Raw genomic sequence first — 12137 nt, forward strand, 5'->3', positions numbered from 1 at the left:
CAGAAGAAGAAGAGGAAAAGAAAGGGTCTGAGAAAATACTTGAAGAGATTATAGTCAAAAACTTCCTTAACATGGGAAAGGAAATAGTCAATCAAGTCCAGGAAACAAAAAGAGTACCATAAAGGATGAACCCAAAGAGAAACACGCTGAAACACATATTAATCAAACTATCAAAAATTAAATACAAAGAAAAAATATTAAAAGCAGCAAGGGAAAAGCAACAAATAACATACAAGGGAATCCCCATAAGGTTAACAGCTGACCTTTCAGCAGAAACTCTGCAAGCCAGAAGGGAGTGGCATGACATATTTAAAGTGATGAAAGGGAAAAACCTACAACCAAGATTATTCTACCCAGCAAGGATCTCATTCACATTCGACAGAGAAATTAAAACCTTTACAGACAAGCAAAAGTTAGGAGAATTCAACACCACCAAACCAGTTTTACAACAAATGCTAAAGGAACTTCTCTAGGCAGGAAACACAAGTGAAGGAAAAGACCTACAAAAACAAACCCAAAACAATTGAGAAAATGGTAATAGGAACATACATATCGATAATTACCTTCAATGTAAAGGAATTAAATGCTCCAACCAAAAGACATAGACTGGCTGAATGGATACAAAAACAAGACCCGTACATATGCTGTCTACAAGAGACCCACTTCAGACCTAGTGACACATACAGACTGAAAGTGAGGGGATGGAAAAAGATATTCCATGAAAATGGAAATCAAAAGAAAGCTGGAGTAGCAATTCTCATATCAGACAAAATAGACTTTAAAATAAAGACTATTACAAGAGACAAAGAAGGACACTACATAATGATCAAGGCATTAATCCAAGAAGAAGATATAACAATTGTAAATATTTATGCACCCAACATAGGAGTACCTCAATACATAATGCAAATGCTAACAGCCATAAAAGGGGAAATCGACAGTAACACAATCATAGTAGGGGACTTTAACAACCCACTTTCACCAATGGACGATCATCCAAAAGGAAAATAAATAAGGAAGCACAAGTTTTAAATGACATATTAAACAAGATGAACTTAACTGATATTTACAGGACATTCCATCCAAAAATAACAGAATACACTTTCTTCTCAAGCGCTCATGGAACATTCTCCAGGAGAGATGATATCTTGGGTCACAAATCAAGCCTTGGTAAATTTAAGAACATTGAAATCGAATCAAGTATCCTTATCAACCACAATGTTATGAGACTAGATATCAATTACAGGGAAAAAAACTGTAAAAAATACAAACACATGGAGGCTAAACAATATGCTACTAAATAACCAAGAGGTCACTGAAGAACTCAAAGAGGAAATCAAAAAATGCCTAGAAACAAATAACAATGAACACACGATGACCCAAAACCTATGGGATGCAGCAAAAGCAGTTCTAAGAAGCAAGTTTATAGAAATACAATCCTACCTCACAAAACAAGAAAAATCTCAAATAAACAACCTAACCTTACACCTAAAGCAATTAGAGAAAGAAGAACAAAAATAACCCAAAGTTAGCAGAAGGAAAGAAATCATAAAGATCAGATCAGAAATAAATGAAAAAGAAATAAAGGAAACAATAGTAAAGATCAGTAAAACTAAAAGCTGGTCCTTTGAAAAGATAAACAAAATTGATAAACCATTAGCCAGACTCATCAAGAAAAGAAGGGAGAAGACTCAACAGAACTAAAAAAGAAAAAGAAGAAGTAACAACTGAACCTGCAGAAATACAAAGGATCATGAGAAATTACTACAAGCAACCAAATGTCAATAAAATGGACAGCCTGGAAGAAATGGACAAATTCTTAGAAAAGCACAACCTTCTGAGAATGAACCAGGAAGAAATGGAAAATATAAACAGACCAATCAAAAGCACTGAAATTGAAACTGTGATTAAAAATCTTCCAACAAACAAAAGCCCAGGACCAGATGGCTTCATAGGCGAATTCTATCAAACATTTACAGAAGAGCTAACACCTATCCTTCTCAAACTCTTCCAAAATATAGCAGAGGGAGGAACACTCCCAAACTCATTCTACGAGGCCACCATCACCCTGATACCAAAACCAGACAAAGATGTCACAAAGAAAACTACAGGCCAATATCACTGATGGAAATAGATGCAAAAACCCTCACCAAAATACTAGCGTACAGAATCCAACAGCACATTAAAAGGATCATACACCATGATCAAGTGGGGTTTATCCCAGGAATGCAAGGATTCTTCAATATACACAAATCAATCAACGTAAAATAGACAGGTAGTGGGCAGCAGCCACATAGCACAGGGAGATCAGCTTGGTGCTCTGTGACCACCCAGAGGGGTGGGATAGGGAGGGTGGGAGGGAGATGCAAGAGGGAAGGGATATGGGGATATATATGCTTATGTATAGATGATTCACTTTGTTATACAGCAGAAACTAACACACCATTGTAAAGCAATTACACTCCAATAAATATGTTTAAAAAGAAACATCTCAAATACTGTAAGGTTGCATCTGCCAGTCCCTGCCCATGGGAGCAAGAAGCTTGTTTTCAGGCCTGATTTTCACCTTTAGGCAAAAGCAACAGCAGAAATGTAAAACTCATAGCAGAAATCTCAAATTTGACAATAAAGAACTTGTTTTAAATAGGAAAATATAACCGTATTGTTCATTAGGTTCTTGATCTGAATGATTTTTGCTTTGCCATCTATAAAGGTGACAGAGACTGACAACATTTTATGTCATGAGTGATTTCGTAGTGCTGCTAATATGTTTTATGATTTAGACTATTATAATATCCTTAATATTTCAAAAATGACTGAGGCTGGCATAGTATTTTTGAACCTTTCCAAATGAAGATTTGTAAAACTACATCACATTAAAAATTTAGCCTGATAATTCAAACATCTACACAATTCCATTCTTCTTCAACATAATATAAATTTTTATTCCATTGTAAAAAGCATAAAAACTCTATGTTTTGAAAACCTGTAAGATTAATAATTTATATCTCCAGTAGCAAAGAAAAATTGAGCCATCCTTATAGAATGGAATGATTTAGTATATGATACTCACCCACCAATAACAGGTCATCCATTCTCTTCTGAGTCATTATGATACAACCTGACAACTGATTTAATTATCGAACACTGTACCTGTGAAAGTCTTCTCCTATGAGGGAAACAAATGGACCACCCACCCATACCATTTAAATAACCCACTATCCAATGCAAAATGTACTTTCCTCACCGAAACTAGCAAAAATTAATACTTTAAAAGAAACTAGAAAGATGGCAATGGGGGAGTTGGTGTGTAAAGTCCTACTTGTGTTATCTGAAGTGTAACAATTTTAATATATTGACTTTCATATTTTGTCGAGGATCCTTGTTATTAGCTATGGGCACAATCACACAAAGTCATATGATGTCATAATAGATTACAGTGTACATGGATTTAAACATTAATTTTTAAAATCATTTGGGGTAGTCTAGATAGACTTACACCTAGCATTTTATTAAATTTGTATGCCTGTAAAGTGTTTAGAAATGAACTAGCTTCACGGGGCTCAGTACAATAACACTGTACTGAAGCAGCTTCTTTAAGATGTTGAAAATTAGGCTATGAATATAATCGCCCCAGAGGATGTCAAATAACATCACAATAAACTACACATTAATAGCAAGCTTACATTTTTAGCCCCTCATTTTAGGGAGCCTATTAATTAGTGATATGACACTGATTAATTTATTTCCTTTTGTCAAGCCTGTAAATCTACCACATTTTGAGTATTGCATTAAAAAGTCACAGCACAGTACCTCTTAAAAATGATAATTGATATTGCAGTTTCAGTTCCCACATTTAAACTACAGCAATATACGAACAACAAAAAAGATACACAAAGACTAGGCATATTCATTTGTATACCTGTGCTTCTTATATTTAGTTTCTGACTGTATTTTAACTTTTTTTCCTCTCCCAGTCATATTCTATTAATTTTGGTCATAGTTAATATAGATGAGTAGTACAATAGCATCTTTAAATTGTTTTTAAAGATCATTTATTAACTTGATGTCGCAATTTACCCCAATGTGACCTCTAGTTGCTTGGCTTGGGTATTATTCCATATATATGAAAATGTGATGGAGATCCTCTGTCAAGAATTATATAATTTTAATGAAGAGACAAAAATATCCCTCACCCAAAGCACTGACCTAAATTAGACATCAATTTTCGAGACACTCATACAGTCTCTTTAATTATATTCTAGTCATTAAAATGGTACCATACTGCCTAGAATTGCAGAGAATTCCATTTGGTTCCCAAATGACAAACTTTACACAAATCTTCTCCCCAAATATATGCAACACCACACAAACTACAGCAGCAAGTAAAGTTAATTTGACTAAATATTTAGGTTTTACATTCACACTAGTATTGAGATACAGATATAGATTCCAGAAAGACCTCTCCCCATCTCTCAAAGACCAGATAAGACTAATAACTGTGTTACACAAGACTCATCTTCCATTGAAGATACCCAGCAAACTTGGGGTCCATTTCAAAGTCTTTCATATTTTTCCCAGAACACATTTCCTCGGGATATATTGATTTACCTGGACTGAGCGAGAGGGTCATGGAAGGAAATTTCTATTGCCCCACAACTATCATTTTGGTTAAAAAGAACTGCTCGTGTTGAAGACATATTTAAAAGAAAATCGGAATCGAGTTCCTCTAAGCAAGAGATAATCTTATTAACTCAAGTATTCATTTGTTAAACAAATATTAATTTGGGGGTTAAGCATAAAATTTTACGGAGAAGGGACAGAGAGAGAATGAAATCTTTCAAATGCATATACTTTGCCTGCAGGAATACACTTATTACCTGCTGTGACGTCACTGGGTAATTTTCCTGGATGGTAGAGATTCAGCTTAAGTTTTCCATCATTAAGAAAGAGGAGGAGACCCCCTGAAACCAGCTGAAGCTCACTGAATAGCAGAAGCCCCTCCTTATTCCAGGTTCGAAATTGAAAAGTGGCAGAAACCTCGTCCTCCCCGGAAGAGCCCGGCAGTGCTAAGTAACTCCTGGGGCTCAGAAAAGTCACAGGCACAGACTGTGGTTCTGAACAAGAAAACAACACATTTCCCTGAGAATAAAGTAAAAGAAAAAGCTTTAAGAATGACACTCACATCACCTTAGTGATAAAATCTGAAATACAGAGGCTGTTTATCAATTTCTAATTACCCCTGATTTAAAACAACAACAAAAATTGCTGTCAACATGAATATTCAAATCCTTGCCATATGTCTTAAAGGTTCTTCAAATCCAGGGATACATGGTCAGGCAAATCTTTCCCTGCGTTTTCTGGGTGAAATTATTTCCTCCCCATCTCTCAGTTCACAAAGGCATCTAACTCAATGCAATTGAATTCAATAAAAAATTTATTAAAAACAACTCTTTTTTATGTTTTACTTGGTTTTCTCTTCCCACTTATTTCACCCTTTTGCTGCCTTTGGCTTCTAACCCACCCCATAACATAACCAACATTAATGAGCTACTGGTTTTCCTTCCATATTTTTTCATAATTCTCTGTTTCCATTGACACATACAAATATATATATACACATATATATGTATATACATGATTAAGTTATGTGTTCACTTATATGTACATTCACATACACCTAAATATGTTTTCAACACATATACCTACACACTAGGCATTATTTGTTTTATTAAAATAGGAGCCATGTTTTATGCTGTTTACTGTATCATGATTTTATCATTAACAAATAACTTATGGAAATCCCTTTGAGTTATCTGGCAGAAACCTAATTCCTACTTTTATTGATTGCATAATATTTTACTATGTGAATGTTCCAATTTTAGTCAACTGTTTCCTTGTTAATGTGTATTCACTTTGTTTCCAGGTTTTGCCTCTCTGAACAATGCAAGAATAAATAACTCTGCATGCTTCTCTATGTGCTGGTATTTTCAGTTCTGCAGAAGACGGTTCTAAATAAAGAACTATTGTATCTACATGTTTTAATAAATATTTCCAGCTTCTTCTCTGCCCACCAAAAAAAGTTAAATTCTCCACATTTCCAACAGTAGTATACAAAGGTATGCTTTTCCTACATCCTTGACAAAGATATGCTTTTCCCCACATCCTTGACGGCAATAGGTATTACATATCTTTTAAATCTGCACAAGTTCAACAACCAAATGCCAAAGTGATGTATCATTCTTATTTATCTTGCATTTACCTAACAGTATATCTAAGCATTTTTCATGAGTTTGTTGCTCTTCTGGACTCACTTTCATCAGAACGGTCTGTTCATACCCTCTGCCTATTTTTCATCTTTTTAGGTTTAACATTGCATAATACAATGTAGTACTTACATTCTTTTTTGAACCATTTTTGTCTTTTTCTTATCATTATGTGCTTGTCATCAGATTTACATGTATTATTTCTTATCTAAGGGTTTTTAGGTAGATCTTCAAGATACATTAGAATTGCATGAATTTTCATTAAAATATTGTATATGAAGGATTATTTTGCTATTAGAGTTAAATACATATTTAAGGATTAAAAAAAAAGTAAAGGTCTGAACTATTTAGAAATAATTAGAATGTTCCTTAACAGGCTTCAGAAATCAAGATAAATGTTTTTATTTTACCTGAAAATAATCTTCAACAAATTTTCTAATTATAGATTTGAAAAGTCAATGAAATCACTTTATTTAGAAGAATACACATTGGAATTAAACTACTAGTCTTGGTTAAACAAAAACATTTGGCTATACTGTGATTCTGTTAAAAGTGAATTAGCTTTCACTGCAGACAAATACCTTGCCCCAGTGAATGAAATAACAAAAGCAGAAGAGTGAAATAAACTGACCCATAATGTAGAGGCAATTATAAGACTAACAAACCTGGTAAAAATGGAAACATTTACCAGCTACATTTGGACAGCTGTCTGCTACTCTACAAGCAGCAAATCCTTGGCAATGAAGAGTGGGTGCTAGCTGCATGAGCAGCTTCTGGAAACTCATTTTGCAATGAAACACTCACATCTATCTCTCTATAATATTTTTATTTTCCATTTAAATTCTTTTCCCTTTTTTAAAAAAACACTACTTAAAAATCTTGCTGGATGGTGTATTCATATAAATACTATCAATTCACACAGAGAATTAAGAATAAAATGTTTTGTAAGCAATAAATAATCCCATGATGTGGTTTGGGTTTTGCTGACACAACACGAGCTTACATTTACATATTCTGAATTTTGAACAATTAAAGAAATGTATTCAAATGGATAGATGTGTCTGCTTTTCTATCATTAAGCTGGTTAAGCTAGAAACCACGTTTCACAGAATCTCTTTTCTTGTCTTGCTGTGGTTAAAAGTTAGCCAAAAAGGGAGTTTGCATGATATGAGTCAGAAGTGAAAGGCTGGCCGTTTTCCCCCCCAAGGTTTTCTGTGTGTGATAAAGCCCAGTGAGGGATGATCACAGAGGGGCTGGTTTATTCCAGCTTGTCCTGGCTTTCACTCTGCTCCATCTCTTCCTCCAGACAGCTGGGTTCCACTTTCCAGCGCCTCTGATGATAGTTAAGATCCAAGTCCTAAAATAGATCCTTGTTCCTAAACTCACAGTGGTGCTGCTTCCCTGACTGAACCCTGACCGATAACAGTTGTATTTAAATTCTGCTGCATTTCCATAGAATTAGAGTATAATGCAGCCTGACCAGCACTGCTCTTGGGACAGACTGGCAGATGCAATCTTATAAAAGTCTACTAGTTTCTTTTATTGGTTATAAATGACCATGGCAAAATACAAATTTTTCAAATGCTTCTCTAATATAGATGGATGTTATCTGACTCCAGGAACTTGGTGTGCTTCTTCAGAGAGTCTGTCAGGGAGTATCTTATAAAGGAAATTACAGAGTAAAAGAAATTAGTCTCCTGGGAGTAATAATATCACAACAAAATAAATTATCAGTTGCACCAAAAAAAGGCCTGCTTTACTTCATATAAATATAAAATAATCATGCCCTATGAATTTTAAATTTTTAACACAGAATTCATCCCTTACATGCATATTGCCAAGCAGAGAAATGTTTTTAAGGAACAAGAGTAAAGTCTAAAACATCCCATCAAGTGGGAATTCAAAATGAAGCAATTTTTTTGTGTGGAAAAGCCATGTAGTTTTCCTCATTTGTTCACATGAAGACTCAAGTCTTACCATAATGATGATCTGTGGGTTCTGTTGCTTGGCCAAATCAATAACATCCACTCCATTATAATAGAGATTTTCTAAACACCCATGAAAATGTTTATGGGGGAATGACACTGATTTTCCAGGTGCTGGAATCCCTCCAAAGCTGATCTTAGAAAGAAAAATGGCATCAATAATATTGTTTAGTGATTTTTTGATAATCTGCTTAAATAACTACGATTAGCAACTATAGCTGTAATCATCATAGATAGACCAATTTTTCAGTACCCTACACTACCATATTGTTAATTTCAAATGGAGGTTAAAAAAAATTAAGATGCAGATCTTAAAACAAATTTATATGCATTCAGTTTTCACTTACACAAGAGCTTAATTATTTTTACAAGTTGCTAATCACACCTGATTTTAATATTTTTTGGTTGCTGAAGAAAAATACATCTTTATATCCATCGTAAACCTTGACAGCTTTAACAATGTTACCAATTACAATGACATTTTGTTTCATATACATTTCTGGCACACACTGATATTTGTGCATTTGAATTGATTATTAATGAATCAATGAATCTATTTATTGCTACATTCTCTCCATAAATCTGCACTGTTCAGGAGTGCCCTTTACTCGCCCCTACCACCACCAATCATGCAACACATTCTGTATTTACTTGTAATGAGATCTCTTCAAGAACATTTCCCACATGTGGCAATTTGTGACTACACATTGCAGGCAAAAAAGATGACATTTCTTTGTAATAATAAATTAACGTACTGGGAGAAAGATGAAGCCTCAGTAGTATATGCATAAAATTTGCTACTTGAGTTAGGTCACCTAGAGGAACACTTCATCAGAACCTTGACTGACTCTGAACGTAGGTTTTCTATAGTGTATTTTCTTTCATGTGGCTATACCACATATACATTACAAAGTCTGCATTAATTGAAATGTAACCATCACACCTCATAATCGAGATGTAGGTAACTGAACTCTGCCTGGGCGTGGAAACGATGCCTGTGCTCGTCCACTGTAAAGTTGACTTGTTTGCCCAAGCGTTGGATGAGCACGGAATGCCAGTGCTGGTCGTCCAGCAGGCTGCCCAGGGTGAGACTGATCGGGACGTGAGTGGAGGGCAGCTTAGCTTCACCTTAGAAGAGAAAAAAATAACAGCACCATTATTCTCAGTTTAAAAAAAGAAAAAAAAGTTTCTTTTGGGGGCACCAGAGTCTCTCATGATAATTGCAATCTCTTTCCATCCACTCCATCCAAAACGCTAGTCTGGATTTACCTCAAGATTGAATATAATATCCTCTCAACCTTGTTGTAATTTCTTCCTCTGTTAATTCTCTTTATTAGCATTACCCACCATCATGCACTCATTTTCAATGTAAATTTTATCTTTGCTACAACCTCATTATTTTTACTACCTCAGTATTTTTCAATGACCCATCCCTTTCATCATGAGGTTTGAAAAGAGCTAAGTGGTTCTGTCAGCACTATGACATTGAAAGAGGGTCTTGTACAATTTGCAAATTAGGAACCATTTTTAGGTGCAAGTACAATATGGGCATGTATATGTATATGTGTGATATATATATATATCACACATATATACATAAACACTTGAATGTGGAAATAAGGCACCTTAATTGTTAAAAAAAGATAAGCTATAAAAGCATAAAGTTACTAAGGTGATATCTAAATGACCAGATTTTTCAAACACTTTACCCAAATAGTTTTACCTGAGTTAATAACTAAAAAGAGTTTTCCTCTTCTTAATTCCAGTGTGATGTAATCTCCATTTTGCCCTTCCCGGTGAAGTAGAATCCCATCACTCTGCATAGTTTTAAATTTCAAAGAAATTATATCCTTTATTGGGCTCAGGGATTTTTGATCAAATCTGTAGAGAAGACAACTTTTCCCATCAAGATCAACCACCTCTGATCCTAGACAAAGACATTAAAAGTCATTCTAAGGATAAATATGCTTTTCATTAAAGCATTTTAAAAGTATATGTATAGAAAGAGCATTATACTTGTACCCATACATGTATATTTCAGCTCCAAGCCAATCAAAATAATGGAAAATAAAACCACCAAATGTCTAATTCCTTCTAATTCCTGGGATTGATTCCATTTTAGTCTTTACTCACCTATTTACAAAATTCATGATCTAGAAATACATTTTGAAATGTATTCCTAATTTTCTCTTATATTATTAAAGGCTGTTTCTCATTCCATAATAAATTAGGGAAAAGGTTATCATCAATACCCATGAAACCACTTTGCATATTTCATGATCAATATTTTTAATGACATTCTTGAAATGTTGAAGTTAAATGGTTTTTTAGCTTCTGAAAAAGTAGTTTTGAAATCTCAAAATTCTTTCTATATGGCATATATAAAAGATATCGACACACAAATACAAACACATACATCGGACTCATCAATGCCACCTCAAGTATATATTAAACTGACCTTTGTGTTTTATTTTATTATTTTTGTGGCTAAGTAATAGTATTTCAGAGCAATGCTATTTTCTGTCTTCTCAAGGGCACTGTTGGAAAGGTATTCACTTAATGACATTATAAGGGCTGTTCTGCTGCATTTGTGTCATAACTGTGACATTGACAGGTTTTTTCAGCTTTCTGACAGTGTCTTATCTACTCATTGTCAAGATCACTTTTATTCAGTTCATCTGATAAAAGATGTCATGTTATACCAGTAACATAACAGTACAGCTGTCAAAATCAGTTGCACCCTGAGCAAAGAACTGATAATACTCAGAAAGCCTTGCAGTGTTTCCTACATTTCACAAGTCAAAGATTTTTTTTTAAGGCAATTACCCTTGAGAGTGCATTTATGTAATAAATGAAGAGGTTAGGGAAACCCAGTAAAATAGGAAGCTATTTTTCAACTGGTTAGGTGACTTCTCCCAGTCAACAAAATGACTTTACAATTCACTCATCTTGTTTCATTTGACAAAATTATTACATCAACTTGTATGTCCAAATATGCATTTCTTTCAGATTATACATCATATTTAATGGGAACCATTTACATTCACCACTGTCCAAAATTTTTTCCAACTATTTTATGCAGCTATCTTTTGGAAATTCAGAGGTTTGATTTTTCCACGTCTTGTTAATGTGCTTATAAAAGAATTCATTCACCAAGTGCACATGAATAAACATTGCATTCTGTAGAAAGAATAATGTTAACTGAATAATTACTCCTTGTTATATAGCTGAATGAATGTGCATGGCAAAAACATAACTCTGTGTCAAATACAAATAACGTGTTCTATGATAATTAGATTACAATAAATTAAGAAAAATTCCAATAAGACAGACTTTAAATGCTGACACATTTGGAGCCATGCAGTTATCTCTGAGTTAATGCATTGCTTAAAGGCATCCATCATTATAAAGATTTTATTTCAGATAAAGTCTATTTTTGGAATTAGCTACCAAGAGAATATTTTCCCCAATGAAGGTCTAGCCTGTGATACTTCAGCCTTCTATTTCTTTTCTCTCTTCTTCACTATTGTTGTTATTACATTATAATGGTCATATTAGCCTTTCACGGCACCAAGAGCTTTGTGCCTGGAATATCTCCATCAGCAAAATGGGATAGTGAGAAACATATTAGACTATTGATGCCTAAAGCAATGGTATACTACTTCATCTCTTAAAAGGAAGCCACTTGCCATTTTCTCTCTTACCTATTACATTCTTACTTCACAGGTATCACACTAAGTAGTTGGGTCCATTCATTCAATAAATATTTATTTAGCCTATCCAGTCTGAGGCCCTGTGATGGATGCTGAGATAAAAGAGGGATCAACACCAACATGGCCCTTGTCCTCATGGAACTTACATTCAGTGAAGATGGACAACAAGTAGC

General features: G+C 34.3%; 1 protein-coding gene across 7 annotated transcripts in view; it reads right to left on the reverse strand.

Moving 5' to 3' along the window:
• CNTNAP4 (contactin associated protein family member 4) overlaps positions 1 to 12137 on the reverse strand; it is a gene marked incomplete at both ends in the record, with an annotated part of 267275 nt that overhangs the window by 100423 nt on the left and 154715 nt on the right. For 5 of the 7 annotated variants that reach the window (XM_079723325.1, XM_079723328.1, XM_079723329.1 and 2 more), the window contains 4 exons: positions 4881 to 5142; positions 8244 to 8387; positions 9195 to 9379; positions 9975 to 10178. In XM_079723325.1, the coding sequence (XP_079579451.1) occupies positions 4881 to 5142; positions 8244 to 8387; positions 9195 to 9379; positions 9975 to 10178 (795 nt within the window). Of the gene's footprint in view, positions 1 to 4871; positions 5143 to 8243; positions 8388 to 9194; positions 9380 to 9974; positions 10179 to 12137 lie in introns of all 7 variants that reach the window. The other 2 variants (XM_079723323.1, XM_079723327.1) reach the window with 2 other exon arrangements.

The sequence above is a fragment of the Hyperoodon ampullatus genome (assembly GCF_949752795.1).
Source record: "Hyperoodon ampullatus genome assembly, chromosome: 18".
In the NCBI taxonomy this organism is placed as follows: Eukaryota; Metazoa; Chordata; class Mammalia; order Artiodactyla; family Ziphiidae; genus Hyperoodon; species Hyperoodon ampullatus.